The sequence below is a fragment of the Crotalus tigris genome, unplaced genomic scaffold (genome assembly GCF_016545835.1).
Source record: "Crotalus tigris isolate CLP2741 ecotype Arizona unplaced genomic scaffold, ASM1654583v1 scf7180000017987.690289119674:8195010, whole genome shotgun sequence".
In the NCBI taxonomy this organism is placed as follows: domain Eukaryota; kingdom Metazoa; phylum Chordata; class Lepidosauria; order Squamata; family Viperidae; genus Crotalus; species Crotalus tigris.
Genome location: NW_024096758.1, coordinates 3794893 through 3812169, shown reverse-complemented (window position 1 = coordinate 3812169; position 17277 = coordinate 3794893). Strand labels below are relative to the sequence as shown.

At 39.1% G+C, this 17277-nt stretch overlaps 1 protein-coding gene across 2 annotated transcripts in view; it reads left to right on the top strand.

The window, feature by feature from the left end:
• SCARA5 (scavenger receptor class A member 5) overlaps window positions 1-17277 on the top strand; it is a 98159-nt gene that overhangs the window by 48490 nt on the left and 32392 nt on the right. For both annotated transcript variants that reach the window (XM_039346015.1, XM_039346014.1), the window contains 2 exons: window positions 9991-10668; window positions 16160-16240. In XM_039346015.1, coding sequence (XP_039201949.1) covers window positions 9991-10668; window positions 16160-16240 — 759 coding nt within the window. The remainder of the gene's footprint in view (window positions 1-9990; window positions 10669-16159; window positions 16241-17277) is intronic.

Sequence of the window (17277 nt, the reverse complement as noted above, 5' to 3'; positions counted from 1 at the left end):
CATTTCTGAATGGGTGACTTCAGAGTATATGCTCCAGAATGTAAAATGATATTTCCAACAGCAATGCCTGCTTCAAGGCATTTTAAGGATGCAGTTTTTATTATTTAGATGGATTAAGAAATTGTGTAGTGAACAGAGAGAAGAAAACGTGAAGAGAAGAAAACATTTCCAGAGGTTTAAATTGATTGTTTATATAACATAAAATCATTTGACTCTTAGTGACCACATAGATAGATTTTTCCCCATGAAAATTTGTCCCTACGTTGGTTCTTCATACCTTCCAACAGTCCACCCATCACCACTGTAACTTGCTGCTGGTTGTCTTCTGCTTCTCTTTCCTTCCACCTTTCCCAGCAACAGAGCCTTCTCCAGAGTGTTAGATCATTGCATTTAAAAAACTGAGCCTGGTCATTTATGCTTTGAATGAGAACCACAAGTTTTATTCCCCTCAAAGAAGGATGGATTAAACAACAGGGTTGGTCTAGTCATTCTTCTATTATGCTATTTCTGCCTTGTGCTAAACTAATACCCATCAAGTTAAAGTATATATAGTACTGCCAACTGAGCAGATTAGTGCTATTCCACAATTCTGATTGATCGCCATTTGCATTTAGCAGTGGCCCATTCCTTCCATCTTTTTGTAGAGCAGTGTTTTTCAACTTTGGCAACTTTAACATGTGTAGACATCAACTCCCAGAATTCAAAACTCTAAAGTTGCCAAGGTTGAAAAACACTGCTGTGGAGGATGCAAAATTGTGTTTTTCCCATTCTACATTGTGATATACAGGCAGTGATATGGTGATAAATACTTAAAAATTGGCTCTGCTGGTATCATTGTTATTGTGGTATATGGTGTTGGTCACAGAATAGTTGACTGGCATGCTAGGTATAGTGGTCCAGCTCTGCTCACAACCAGTTTGCAAATTACAAGAAAATTTACCAATTGGCTCCTGCAAGTCAGCTCCAGCACACCCCTAAATATAGGCATATGCATTCTTGAAACATAACTATTTGTGCCATTGGTGGGTGGTCAATGAATAAAGAGAGGACCTCTGTGCTGGGAATAACAGTTCTATTGCTCTTGCATAAATCCAAACGTCTAGTGTCAGAACACTGCTATATCCAGATTTTAATGAAAACAATTGCAAAATAGTGGCAGATTGTCTAGGACCTGGATGGGAGGATGCATGGATACCTATATTCTCTGAAATGACCAATGACCTAGATGTTATGAATGTAAAGTACAACAGGTTTTATCCAAATTGGGGCTGTTGCTGTCAGCATATTGGGGAAAACACTACCTTAGCCCCAGTGCAGCTAAGAATGACCTCTTCATTCATGGACTGGGGACAAAGGCAATGTCATGGGGATATGGCAGACAAAGAGCTATTGCCTGGTGTGTTTTCACACTGTGGTTAGAAGCAAGAGGAGAAATGTTACAGAAGAAGCCAGGCCAAAAAAGGAGGACCTTTTAAAGACTGTTTTAGAAAAGTGGCTTCTTTAGCTAATCCTCTCTTTTCATTTTGACATCCTTTTAAATATTTGAAAAAGTACACATGCATTAGTCCTCTTTCTTCTAGACTAAACACGCTCCATTTCCCCTTACTGTCCTCATATAATTGTGTTCATTTCTCTCAAAATATCATTTTTGGATGAATTGAATTTGAAGTTTTTTAGAAGTTCACAGGTTCACAACTCTGTTTGGCAATTTCTGTTTTCTAAGGGCAAGATCTTAGGGTGCCTTTAGCTTATTTTGGGATGTTGCTAAGTCTGACGTTGCCAAAGATGTTATGAAGTGATGCCAATGGCAAGGTTTTAACTCAAACAGAAGCCAGACACCACACCAAGCCACTATGAAGTTTGTAAATAAGTTTATGGCTTAGCATTATGTATAAAGCAGGTCACTAAGATGAATAAACAAAATACAGTTAAAACAAAGCTAGTTTAATGAATCCAGTCACTAGTCTGCTAGTCATTACCTTTCTAGATTGGCATACTTGATATTTCTCTACTTTTCAGATTCAAAGTTTAATTCTTTCCTTTCATCTAAAAATAACTACAATTGCAAACTTTATTTACTTATTTGGACTTCTATGTCATTAAGTCCTGTAAATGCTAAGTAACTCACAGAATGTCAAATAAAAAGTTGAAGAAATCACATTACTCAAATCAACGTTCAGTGATAGCATTAAACTTTCAGATCCAAAAGCTATTCTGAAAGATAAATTAAACTGGCATAAATTTCCTGGTTTAATTTTCTAGTTAGGGACTTCTTATCAGATCCCACCAGAAACATGGCAAGTTCTGCATTTATAGCTCCAGAAAATGTATAAACCTCAAAACTTTATTCATGACTTCCATGGAATAAAACTCAATCTTATTTCTTTAGAATACTATTTTACAGAAAATATTAAATATAAAAATGCATGGCCCAGTGGCTCTGTGGTCAACATGCTGGGCTTGTCAGCCTGGATTTGAGACCAGAGCATTGCGCAATGGGGTGAGTACCCATCTTTGCCCAGCTCCTGCCCACCTTGCATTTTGAAAGTATGCAAATGTGACTAGATAAATAGATACCCCTTTGGTGGGAAGGAAACAGTTCTCCATGATGTCATGCTGGCTACATGACCATGGAAAAGTCTTTGGACAGCACTGGCTCAATGGCCTTGGAATGGAGATGAGAACTGCCCACTATAGTCGACAGCCACTAGTGGAGTAAAATCGGCAGGGACTCCTTTTCTTTTATTTCTCTAGGGTACCATTTTACAGATATTTGTTTACTTATTTATTTATTCCTGGGTCACTCGACTGCTTTGGTGGCTTACAGTTAAAAAAGGACTGTGCAGCCTAAAAGCAAACATCTAAACAAAACAACTCCACCCAACAGGTGCTCAAGCTCCACTCTATCCCAAAGCCTGGGAGAATAGCCAAGCCTATAATAAATTCTTGAATGCCATCAGAGTGGGAGATCCGATGATGCTCTGGTTACTACACCTGAATGGAAACAGTCATGGATAATGCAGATTGTCAGAGCAAAACAGTCTTAAGGCAGTCCAATTTGGGATTTCTCTCAAGTTTCATGTGTCCTTTAACCTTTTGCTTGGCTAATGATTGGCAGGTCTTGGAATGCTCTCCCTAGCAGTCCTACGCCAGCTGGGGTTCCTTGCAGCAATGTGAGTTCATCTCAGGTCCCAATTTACCAATCAAGATTTGCTTCTATGGTCCCAAATTATGTGCACTGAGTTGCAAGTGGCCCCATACTCTGCAGGACAAGGCTGCAGACCTGGCAGTCTTGTCCTGTTTCCCTCTTCGGAGATCCATTAAATAGGTAAAATGGTAGAGAAACAGTTTGCCCTAAATTGCTAAAGCCTAGCTTTCAGTGAAGATAACTAAAGAGGAGTCTCTCTTCTTGTGGAGTAGCTACTACAAACCGTTCTTGGATGCTCTTACTACTGCTACTATCATTAGCACGCTTGGTCGATACCAGTGTTACACTAAACAAAATGGTCATGTGTAAAATTAAAGTCTAATACCAGAATAACAGAAGGGACCTTTGAGGTCTTCTAGTCCAACCCTGTGCTTGAGTAGGAAACCCTATACCATTTCAGACAAATGGTTGTCTAATCTCTTCTTAAAAACCTCCAGTATTGGTGAGCCCCCACAACTTCTGTAGGCAAGTCATTCCACCGATTAATTGTTCTAACTGTTAGGAAATTTCTCCTTAGTTCTAAGTTGCTTCTTTCCTTGATTAGTTTCCATCCGTTGCTTCTTGTCCTGCCTCCAGGTGCTTTTTTGTGGAAGCCCCTTAGATATTGGAACACTGTTATCGTGTCCCCCCTCATCCTTCTCTTTGTTAAACTAGGCATTACCCAATTCCAGCAATTGTTCTTTATATGTTTTAAGCTCCAGTCCCCTAATCACCTTTGTTGCTCTTCTCTGCACTTTTTCTAGAGTCTCAATTTCTTTTTCATATCATCCAAAACTGGATGCAATATTCCAAGTGTGGTCTTAACAAGGCATTTAGTTTATGTGATTTACCACCACTACCACCCACCCTCATACAGGTTAGAATATCCAGGGTTGTTGCAATGGGATATTGTGTAATCCAAGTATGAGACCTAATATACCAAGGTTTAGTGCAAATCTTTTTAAAAGAGATCATTCTTTGTTAACAAAGATCCTTACTGATACTCACATATGCTTATGCTACAATGGAGGAGGTCTTCTCTCAGGGTATGATGGATTTCTTTGTAGGTCAGGTCATGCAGGCTTTAAAAGTGTTTTTTTTTTCCTTTAGTCATCCTATCTCTCGCTTGGGGGGGTCGGCCATCTGCTTTTCACATTACAGTTCTTTTATTAGCAAATTCTTTAGTGTAGCAGCTTCAGTGTTCTTGTTATCTCCATCTTGGCAGGCTGGAATCTGCTCACCATTTCTGATGTTCAGCTTTCCAGGTGAACCCAGTTTCTCCCCACCCTTCATCTGCTTTCAGCTTTTTGATCTTGCTCACACCCATTCTTTTGCCTCCTGCAATATTTTCCCACTTATCCTCCATTCATTTCCTCAAGTGCTTACAGCACATTAGTAATTAAAATAAATCAGTTAGGTATACAAATGGTACCTAACTGAGATTCACCCCATGAGAGATTTATTAAGATGCAACAACAGAAGCAGCCCCCAACTGATTCTCTCTAAATATCTTGAATTTCAGTTCCTCTGTCAATATATCAGTAACTATTTTGGTTGGCATTTACCAATCCAGATTTGTTGGATTCAGTTCCTGCTGCTCTTTGTTGCTGGAAGACAATAATGGGAATCCAACTTCAGGGTGAGGTTGAGGGTTTGGGAAAAGCTAAATTAATACTTATAAAGGAGAATATTTGCAGCTCAGGGCTGAAATGAAGGATTCTTGTTGCTTTCTGAGCTTGGTTGTTTCCTTGCAGAACAAGGAACCCTCAAACTTACTTTACATAACACATATAGCGATTTAATTACATGGATCACTAAAGTTACATTCCAGAAATTGGATAGGGATCATGACAAAATTTTAAGAAGATTTATTTTAATTAGAATTAAATGCAGTTAATTACATTATTATGTGTCATGGTTTCATGCTGAAATGTGGTTCGGTAGGTTGCAGTTTGACATCTTGTGGGACCTAGACATTTTCTTAACATCTTGTGAATTGGGTAATCGTATTAAGCCATAATGTAGTTTCTTTGAAAATGAATATTTCCTGTGAACAAGTAATTGTGATTTGTTAGCTCTACACTGGAATTTAACGTGTTGTGGGAATTTAACCTATGTATTAAATAATTGCCATACTTTGGCTCAAGAAAATGTTATGGATAGGCTTTTTAAGTTTCATCCAAAGCTTTACAGATGGGATGGGGTAAAAAGAGGAATATGGAGGTAAGTTCGTGCAAATGAGAGGAAACATAATGCTCAAGGGCAAGGAAAGAGGGGAAAAATAATAATCCTGTTGTAGTGATCAGCCTTTATATTTATGGTCCAGCTTGTTTCTCTAATTCAGGAACATGAAAAAAAACATAAAATATTGTGATTATTGTATGTGTTATTAGGAACAGGGATATGTTATCAATTCCCCCACCCAAAACCCCCTAGGAACAATGTACTGTAACGTTAATTATAGTTAAACATGCAAGATAACTGAAAAAAATCATTTGTCAAAAACAATATTTTAAAAAAGGTAACACATTTATTCTAAAAAGGAGCCTTTTATGCAGCATGTCACATCAGTAAAAAAGACACATCTTTTTCCAATTAAAGGGAGAAGAAAAGATTATTTTTTTTCATTCCATGATACAGTACAAACTCAAGTGTTTACAAGCTTCAGAATAAGAAAATTCCCCACTGCTACAGCTATTTAGCAGCTGTGTTAATCAAAGACTGCTTGCAATAAGAAATTAAAAGTCCCTAGCCCTGACCTTGTATGAAAGTATGAATCAGCAAAAGAAAAATGAGAGTCTCTGCATTATCACATCCTAGAAGATATTAACACCCTTTTACTATGTAAACAGCAAAAACAAAATGTCTCTAAATTCCCAGATAATGACATGGCACAGATTTGTATCATGGATAGAAAATTCTCCTCCTTACTAAGATGATAGTTTCTGTAACTGCAAGATTCAGTACAAAAATCTTACAGTAAGTTAACTATTTATGTTTACTTATCATTTTTTTGCCTATAAAATGCTACTTGGGCTGAGAGCCACAGAGGCAGTTTTCGGACTCAACCTGGCTTTATATCTATTCTATATTTTCAATATGAATAGAATAGAATAGAATAGAATAGAATAGAATAGAATAGAATAACAAAATTGGAAGGGACCTTGGAGGTCTTCTAGTTCAACCACCTGCTTAGGCAGGAAACCCTATATACCATTTCAGACAAATGGTTGTCCAATCTCGTCTTTAAAACCTCCAGTGTTGGAGCATTCACAACTTCTGGAGGCAAGTTGTTCCACTGATTAATTGTTCTAACTGTCAGGAAATTTCTTCTTAGTTCTAGATTGTTCCTTTTCTTGATTAATTTCCATCCATTCTTCTTGTCCTGCCCTCAGATGCTTTGGAGAATAGCTTGACTCCCTCTTCTTTATGGCAACCCCTAAGATATTGGAACAATGCTATCATGTTACCCCTAGTCCTTCTTTTCATTAAACTAGACATACCCAATTTCAGCAACCGTTCTTTATATGTTTTAGCCTCCAGTCCTTTGATCATCTTTTTTGCTCTTCTCTGCACTCTTTCTAGAGTCTCAACATATTTTTTACATCATGGTGACCAAAACTGGATGCAGTATTCCAAGTGTGGCCTTACCAAGGCATTATAAAGTGGTATTAACACTTCACGTGATCTTGATTCTATCCCTCTGTTAATGCAGCCTAGAACTGTGTTGGGTTTTTGGCAGCTGCAGCACACTGCTGGCTCATATTTAAGTGACATATCAAACACTCAGAATAGAGCTGGAAGGGACCTTGAGATCTTCTAGTCCAGCCCCCTGCTCAGGCAGGAGATCCTATACCATTTCAGACAAGTGGCTGCACAGTCTCTTCTTAAAAACCTTCAGTGATAAAGAACCCACAATTTTTGAAGGCAAGCTGTTCCACTGGTTAATTGTTCTCACTATTAGAAAGTTTCTCCTTAATTCCAGGTTGCTTCTCTCCTTGATTAGTTTCCATTCATTGTTTCTTGTCTTGCCTTCTGTTGCTTTGGAAAATACGTTGACCCCTCCTCGTTATGTCTGCCCCTCAAATACTGGAATACTACTATCACAGTGGTTCTCAACCTGTGGGTCGGGACCCCATTTGGGGTCGAACGACCATTTCACGGGGGTCACGCCTCTGGCACCCGGTGATGTATAAGTGGTTGGGGGTCACCACAACATGGGGAACTGTATTATGGGGTCGCGGCATTAGAAAGGTTGAGAACCACTGTACTATCATGTCACTCCTAGTCCTTCTTTTCTCTAGACCAGTGGTTCTCAATCTTTTTAATCCGCGACCCCAACCGGTTGTAAGTCAAGGACTACTCAACCGGTCGTAAGTCGAGGACTACCCAACCGGTCATAAGTCAAGGACTTTCCCTGCCCGGGAGCACCGCGCATGCGTGGTGCCGCCCCCTGCGCCAGCCGAGGCATAGCTGGCAAGGGGCAGCGACAGTGCAGGGCAACCACCGGCTGGACCACCAGCTGGCCCAGCCCAAGGAAAGTAAGGCACCCGCCGGGCCCCACACGCACCAGCAACCCTCCCTGCGCCCGCTGGCCTCCCACCTCCCACCCCTGGCCCTCTTTTACTTACATTTTTAGTAGTTGCTCAGCAGGGAGGGATGGAAACTTCCAGACAGTTCACCTTTGCTGCAGACAACTTGCAGCACCGTTTGCAGAATGGGACTTTTGGCGGGCTCAGCAGGGCAGAGACAGCCTGGACAATTCCTATTTGCTTTTGAAAGCCAATAGAATTAGACTCTATTCAAGAGAGTCTATTCTATTGGCTTTCAAAAGCCAATAGAATAAAAGGGAATAGCACAGCTAAGGAAAAGGGGAAAAATGGCGGACTGTTGCTTGGCGACCCCCGTGAAATGATCATTCGACCCCAAATGGGAGTCGTGACCCACAGGTTGAGAACTGCTGCTCTAGACTAGCCTTATCCAATTTCTGGAACTGTTCTTCATAGTCCTATTTTTCTAGCTTACCAAGAAATAGGTTGTGATCTACTCTGTCAAATACCTTACTGAAATCTAAGTATATTATGTTCACAGCATTTCTAACATAATGATTTTTAAAATCTTTATTAACTTTAACTTTATTATACCACAAATGTACATGCCACCTAAATCTTACTTTGTTTCCTCCAACTACAAAAACCTTCTATTTGTCATCCAAATTAATTTGTCTTTCATTCAAGCTAAAGAACAAGCAGCAAAGTACAACAAACCCAGTCTGCCTCTTTTCTTTGCATCTTGTGACACCTTGCATTTAACTCATGGCTTTTCTCCTTGCCATTCAAGTTCAGATATGTCCATTGTTTAAATGGTGTGTCAGTTCTCAAAACAGGTATACCCTGAAACAAAAATAACATTCTAGATAAAACTTTCATTTTAATCATAGCAATTCTACCTAGGATTAACAATAGCATTTTCTCCCATCTCAACATATTTTTTAAACTTCATTCTAGGTTTTAACAATACAGTATTTTGAAGTAACATACAGTTCATATTTGTCAAAGTGAAACCCAAATATTTTACTTTCTTTTCAGTTTTGAGACCTTTATTCATCCATTATGTTTGATCTTGTATTTTCATATTTTTATTAACAACTTTGTCTTATGTTTATTAATCTTAAAATCTGCTAACACAACAATTTTTTAAAATTTACCCATTAATGTTTCAGTTCCTTTAAAAGATCTTCCAAGAACCAACATAAAGTCATTTGCAAAGGCTCTTATAAGTCTCTTTTTAAACTCTTTATTCTCACAGTCATATTATCCTGTCTTATATATCCATTATTTTAAGAACCGGTGGGGATGGGGTGGTACAGAGGCTTAATGATGCCAGAAATGATCTGTATTCTGGTGGATTGGAACCCAGCTCCGTGAGATGGAGTAAGCTCCCATCACTTGACCCCTAACTCCTGCCAACCCAGCAGTTCAAAAGCAGGCAATATTGCAAGTAGCTAAATGGCTACCATTTTAGTGGGGAAAAAACCTAGCTGCATTTGTGTGCATGGAGAGTGGAAGCCAGCACTGGACCTTGGCCAGACATGAGGCATTATGACACGAGGTAAGTGGACCCTGGCAGAGGAGCTGCAAGAGCCGCAACCCAAGTGCCACTAGCTAATTGGGTGCACAAGCACCCAATGGAATGAACTAGCAATCTAGGTTGTCAGGATGTGTCTAACATGTGTAGATTTCCCTGATATTGTATGCCATATGCTAAATAAATAAATATATTTCAGGAACCAAAATATACAGGAAAAGGAGTAGTGGGGAGCCTTTATCCTATTCCTTCTTGTATTTCATATAGTTTTATTAGATCTCTGTTAACAATTATATTTGCTTTTTGCGTAGTGTAAATTTATTTTACACTACACAGAAATTAGCAGACATTAGTAGAATCTGCAGTACATATTATTCCAGAGTGTTGGATTGGCAACAGCTATATAACATGATGTCTTGATTCTTGTCATAAACTCTTGTCTTATAACTCTTGTCTCAAGGAATGAAAAAAATGGACCAGGCATGTCCCAAAGGTAAATATCACTAAATTTATGTGAAGTGTGAACCATAGAATCTAAATCAGTGGTTTTAGAATCAAAATAGTTCAGAGGAACCTTCCTCTATTTTATAAAAAAAAGTCCTGGAAAAAAAAATCTCATCATGAAAATACCTCTCAAATTGTTTCTCTGCCATCTCTAGAACATTCACCTCTGTTCCTATCTCTAACTTCTGCTATCTCCTTTCTATGTTTTGTAGTTTCTAGACCTCAGAGGTCTCCTGAAGACTTGAAGATGCTAATGGGAAGTGTGAATCAGTTAAATGAAAGTTTTCAGAATCTTCAGTTGAAAACAGGGAAGCAGTTACCTTTCAAAGGAGACATCCTGGACCAAATTTGGAGCCTGCAAGACATGCTTCAGAATCATTCTGACTCTCTGCTAATGTTGAGCAGCTCACTTCAGAAGTTGGAAGGGGCACTCAGGAGCCTGCAGGCGCAGGCATCTCAGGCAGATCGAGTCCTTTCTGGCCTACGCGATAGCCTGAGCCAGCAAAATAATATGGCACAAATGGAAATCTACAAGCTTGCTGTAGAGGGAAATAGTAGCCGTTTGCTTTTGAGGCATCATGAGGACTTACTCTCTAAGCTGGCGTCTCATGTGGAGAGCTTGAATGACCAACTGACAGAGGTAGGTGGGCAGGTGGGTAGCATGAACCGGACTCTGTCTTATGATGTGGGAATCCACCATACCCGTATCCAGGACCTGCAAGTCCTCATCAGCAATGCCTCAGAAGATGCTCGGCAGATGCGCTTTGTCCACATCGCCATGGAACAGCAGCTCAAACATGAGCTGGCCATTCTGAACAATGTGACCGAGGATCTGAGGCTCAAAGATTGGGAGCACTCCATTGCTTTGAAGGATATCTCAGTGATACGAGGTAAGGAGTTCAGCAAATGTAATTGCCTCTTGGATTCAGGTGTAATTCAAGGTGCTAGTTGTCAAACTGAGGGCACTTCATGACTCAAGGCCTAAATACCTATGTGACCATCTTCTCTGGATAGAATCTGCCTGCCCAGTGAGATTAGAAAGAATGGGCTTCCTGAGGGTCTCTTATTTGAAGAGATGTCATCTATAGGGATCATGTGGGTGAGTCTTCACAGTGATGGCTCCCTTCTTTGGAACAGCTATTCCTCATTATTTTATCTTATTCTAGTTGAATGGGCTTCTGAAGGGCCACGAAGACCTCGACCTTTAGGAATGCCTTTGGGGATGTGGAGGTTTAGCCTGCCCTATTTGGTTGGTACTATCATGATACATTGGTGGTGTTTATGTGTTGGATGTCTTTAACTTTATTGTGCCATTCTGTAAGCCCATTTGGAACCTGTGAGAACTTAGTAGCTATATGCTTATGTAGCTTGGAACATAATAGTAAAGCTACATAGAATGCATTCAGCTAATCTTTGTACAAAATATATGAGCCATGGTGGTGAACTGATTAGAATGCAGTATTGTAGGCTAACTCTGCTGACTGCCAGGAGTTTGATGCTGACCACTTAAGGTTGATTCAGCCTTCCATCCTTCTGAGATCAATATAATGAGGACCCAGATTGTTAGGGACAAAATGCTGACTCTTAAACCATTCAGAGAGTGCTGCAAAGTACTATGGAGCAGTACATAAGTCTATGTGCTATTGCTGTTGCTAAGCTCCAGCACATTAGAAAGGTAGCATATACATTTTTATAATAAAATATGTTTTGACCATTCCAAGTTAATCATGGACCATATCATAGAGGTTTAAAGTGAAGTCTCATCCTCTGCATAATATATGTATTATTAATTAACTTAATCTGGAATTATATCCCCCCCCCCGAGATCCATATGGCTCTCCACTGGTAACATTCTAGCCCACGGGTGTCAAACTTGATTGCATCACATCAAGTATCTTGACGTATCGTGACATTTTTTGCCTTTGCAGAACTGGGGTAGGCATGGCCTGAGCAAGACACATCCGGCCTGGGAGCCACCAGTTTGATACCCCTGTTCTAGCCATTCTCCCATGTTTGGGGGCAGAATGAAAATTTACCCCTGTGTTTGCATTTTCTTTGGTTGTATATTTTTTCTGGGACTGCTCATGATTCTTTTTTATGTTTTGTAATTTTTGAACTTTTAATTTTAAGACTTCCAGAGTTACTGGTAGTTGGCTGGCCACATATACGTTGTATACATTAATCAATCAATAACTTGTAACTATGGGAGCAACATTTCTTAAAATCAGGGACAAGGGAAAATAAGGTGAGAACACTGAATAAGTCAATGTGAGGACAAAAAACATTTTTTAAAATTCTTGTTTGGATTTTTGACATCATTGGGTAGCTGATAATTAGCTATGAGGTGCCATCAAGAAAATATATTCATATTAAAAGTATTGTTCCCAATCATTTCTGGTTGTGACATTATTATGTGACAAAGAGATCCCCCCCCCTCCATATTGCCTATATGACCAGTGGTTCTGAACAGAGAAATTCTGTTTCAGTTTACAAGAAAAATTAAAGGGAGAAATGCTTCCTTTGCAACTAGCTTCATGCTCACGGGAACTTTGCCACCTAGTGGCAAGACTTCATGTGTTTGGTCTTTTTTTCTAGAACAAAATGTAATTATGGATATTTGACAAAATAGTTCTAGTATTGTTGTCCTGGTCCATGGATTCAGATGCTGATCAAATTCTAGATTAAGTTATGCTTGAAATACTAGCAATTTGATCAAACAGTTAAATCCATCAAATGTTCTGTTTGTTATGTATGTGTAATACGTTTTCCCCTCACTTTCTTCCCAATGGCCAATGTGGCTTAATATGATTTTCACCAAGAAGTTGACTTTGGGTTTTGAATTGGCATTAATTGCTTAGGGATAAATCATTCTGTCAGCTTCACACATGATCATTCATTCTGTCTCCATCATATTTTTTAGGGCTATTTCCAGATGGTGTCAATTTCACACATGTTACCCATAAATCCACTTAATCTAATTTCCAGACTACAATGCAATATTTTGAAATGCACAAAAATACACAAATATATATCAAAATGGATTTCCTGTCACAGTATGTTTTTATAAATGTATTTCACCCAAATCATTCATTTATGGATATTTTTTCTTCAAATATGGCTTTTAAAAAAGTTTTGGTAAAATTTTGAAGGTGAAAACTGCACCTAAAAATCTAGAGAAGCACAGAATTGGAAGGAAAATTACATTACAAATTTCACAATAGTCCAGGAGCTAACAAGTCATTTTAATCATTAGTTATGAAGAATTAAAATTTTCAAGCATTCTTAAAATCTCCTGTTCAACTTTCCATATACTTTCACCCTCTTAGTATGCTAGCCTACAATATTTAGAATCCCTAACAACTTGGCCGTTATCTACGATTCCTGGTGGATACTACATTGTGAAAAACCATTCTATTTTACCAATTCCCATTCAATTTTTTTAAAAATTGAATACATATAGGAGATATCACACATATGCATAGTAAATAACTGTTGAGTCCTGTTGTTTTTCTTGTTTTGTTTGCTTTTGAGCAAGTCAACTTTTCAGTGATCTTGTTGAAACTGACAGTTTTTATATTTCCCAAGAAAGTACATTGTTTCATTGTCTCAAAACACAGAGGTAGAACCTGAAATTTTGCTGTTTGTCTTTTCAATCAGTCAATCATCTATGCAAGCAGCAAGTTGGGCAAATGAGTTATAATGTAAATAGCACAAAAACTGTTAATCCTTTCCCCTCACACCAAAACCCTAATCCAAGTTCCACATCCTGTGCTTTTTTAACAACAACAACAATAACAACAAGCATTTAACAGATGGCCCTGTTTAAATTGGTTTACAGCAAGAGTGGCCAACTGCAGCCTTAATGCTCTGTGTGGTTACAAATTTCTCTTTTGCAGCCTTTGGCTGACAGTGTGATTGCCAAACCTTAATGGCATATTTTTTCATTATTTTGATATGGAAAGAACCCCAAACTGTGGCATACTCCTCATATATGATGAACAGTATTGTAAAAAGAAAGGACATAGCTACCATAGATAAATGGTAGCTATGGTGGCTCAGTGGTTACAATGCAATATTGCAAGCTAACTCTGCCCATAGCCAGGAGTTCAATCCTGAGCGGCTCAAGGTTGACTCTGCCTTCCATCCTTCCAAGGTTGGTAAAACGAGGACCCAGATTGTTGGGGACAATATTCTGACTCTGTAAAACGCTCAGAGAGACCTGTAAAGCACTGTGAAGCGGTATAGAATTCTAAGTGCTATTGCTTTTTCTCTGTATTTACTGTTCTGGATGTAGATTGTGACCGTGTTTTTTAGTGGAGAACAATCCCATCATAACATTTCCCCATTTGCTAGCTTCCTATTTCAAAGAGGAGTAGGTTTCAGAAAGATGAATTCAGTAGAGCTACAGAAAGCTGGCTATCATTTTACAACAATCACTCAGTTCTGCTCATCTTGCTGATGGTTTACAGCAGGGGTAGGCAACCTTGGCTCTTTTATGACTCGTGGACTTCATGGCTGGCTCAGGAATTCTGGGAGTTGAAGTCCACGAATCATAAAAGAGCCAAGGTTGCCTACCCCTGGTTTACAGGATTATGGTAAGCACTCTACTTGGGGCTGCCTATGAATATGATTTAGAAACTACAATCAGATAATGGGTCAGATTGTTTAACAGAATGACACCTATTCTTTAAGAGCTGCATTGGTTTCCAGTAAATTTCCAGATACCTGTCAATATGCTACCTATATAGGTACTTCTCAACTTACAACCATTCATTTAATGACCGTTTGAAAGTACGATAAGTTTGAAAATGTGACTTTTGACTCATCCCTGAACTTATGACTATTGTAGCATCCCTGAGGTCACATGATCAAAATTAGGGTGCTTGTCAACTGGCATGTATTTATGACAGTTGCAATGTCGCCTGATTGCCATTTGCAACCTTCCCAGTTAGCTTCCAATAAGCGAAGCCAATGGCCAAAGATGAATTTGCTTAACACAGCAAAAAAGGTGCAATTCACTTAATGACCTCATTGCTTAGCAGTGGAGATTCCAGTCCCAATTGTGATTGTAAGTTAAGGACTATCTATAAAACCCTTTAGGGTTCAGATTTACAGTTCTTGTAGAAATCTCTGCTCTGAGTGAAATTTTCCTATTTTGTGCACTCTGATTGGGAGAGTACTTCTGATTCCACTTCCCTAGATGGTGTCGAAACAGGAACAGAGAGACAAGACTTTTCCATGGCTGTCATAACTCTTTGGAATTAAAGAGTAAGATCCCTCTCCTTTCTGTCATTTAAGAATCTGGTAACAAACCATTCTTTTCCGTTGGTGACAGAAGTGGTAATGCTATCTATCGTGTTCTGAGGACTATGATGTCAATCTTTTACAGTGATTATGCTCTATAGATTGATGATGTTATGGTTTTATATTGGTTTAGCTTTTTGTGTTTTCATTACTGTGACTGGCCTAGATTGTGGCAGGGTAGAAATGCTACAAAAAGAGAAAGCAAAAGAAAATGAATGCTTAAATACAAGCAGGAGCTTAGACAGTATCTTGATACCAGAAATAAGTTGCTCTGGCTGAGGATTGTCCATGTCATGGAGCAAAATGATTGGCCCTTGTGAATTAGATGACTAGTACTGCCTGCTCCATGGTGCTATTGGAATACAGAGATCAGTCTGTCAGATTTGGTCTGCCGTCCTTGCATTTTCCCACCCTCTTCTTGTTTCCCTGAATGATTAGACCCTGCACCTTATCCCTCCCCTGCCTCAGGCTGCTAAATATGTATTTCTGAATATATGATTCTGACCCTTAAACCAGGGGTGGGGAACAATGGTCCTTTTATGACTTGTGGACTTCAACTCCCAGAATTCCTGAGCCAGCATGCTGGCTCAGGAATTCTGGGAGTTGAAGTCCACAAGTCATAAAGGGGCCATAATTCCCGGCTCTGCCTTAAACCAAGTGTTGTTTTAGCCTCCTAAAATGTGACATCTTCTGCACTGTATATTTATTTACTTCACAGGCTAAATTCCAGAGCATAAAAAAAAAAGGATCACAGGGGCTAGGGATGGGAATGTAGACAAAATCATCAGAGAGAGGTCAAGTTCTAAAAAGAGAAGACTGCTTTGGGACTAAAACTTGATAGAATGTGATTGAAATGGATTAACTTTGGACAGGAAACTGACTGGTTGCTCCAGATGACAGAACCATTAAAATATTGCAGATGATAAGAGGCCCTGGTACTCAGCTGGTAGGACCTTCAGCTGAGATTCATGAGTCTGATTGCCCCTGAGAATCCCAAATGCAGCTGATGGTTTCTTTGCTAAACTTTGACAGTTATAACATGAAGCCATACACCAATACTTTTTTTCCACATTCTAGGGCCACCAGGACCCAAAGGGGATCAAGGCAATGAAGGAATAGAAGGTGAACCTGGCCGACCTGGTATGCCTGGATTGCAAGGTAATGTGTTATTATTCAAAGGGCTTGTGTGAATCCTGTGCTGTTACTGAGCAGAGACTCAGAAAGTCCAAGCTGTCTCAGTCCTTGTGATTGCCCTGAGGAAACCCTAAAAGGAAAAAAAAAAAACAACCCCTCTCCCTAATTTAAGTGGCGTTGTCTGCTAAAAGGAGATGGTAAGATGACTGGAAAGATCCCTCTTTGCTCAAGATCCACAGCGGTTCAATGGACAGAGAATCTGATCTGATTAAAAAGCTGTTTCCAGGGCAAAATAGGTGGCATTAAGATTTGAGCCTTTTTTTAAAAAAAAAAAACCCTGCTATTATAGAATTGTAATAGCGTGTATCGTACTCTTGAAGCAAATTTTTCTCTCTGCTCCATGCTTTAATTTGATTATATGCAATTCCTCTTGATTGTGTTTGATTGCCTGAAATTCCTCTTCATGTTTTTATTTTAGCAAACAATAGACATGTAAAAGATTGTTGTGGCATTTGTGGATCATCCTTAGTTTATATTGGCACTGCATCATTAGCAACTAATTCTTAGATGCATTTCAATTGCAGCAACAGGGAAGTGAGAGAAATGTTTGGTACTTGAAGGAGGGTGGGGTTCATTTTGTGGGTTTTTAGTGAGCCTCTGAAGATTTCAAGAAACATTTCTCCCCTCTTTTGAAACCACTGTTTGTAAAGGGAAATTAAATCAAATCCCTGAAAGAGATTTGCAAGCTAAATAGAAGGTTATGTTATATATGTTCTTCAAGCTTCTGGCAAAAGCACCAGGCCATTATTAACTGGCTTATAATTGGCTTAAATTTCTGCTAGAACTAAGACAGAGAGGCTCTGGAGAATCAGTTGCCTTGAGATATATGGAAGCAGTCCTTTCGCTATGTGCAGCCACTATTTTAAAGCAGAGACTGCCCAGGGTTTAAGAAGCCCTCTTATCTGGGAATCCTAAGGGAGATTTCTCCAGCTCTTCTGGGAATCCCTTTGTTGAAATAAAATTCAATTCAGAAATAATTATTCCTGCACTCCTTGTGAATT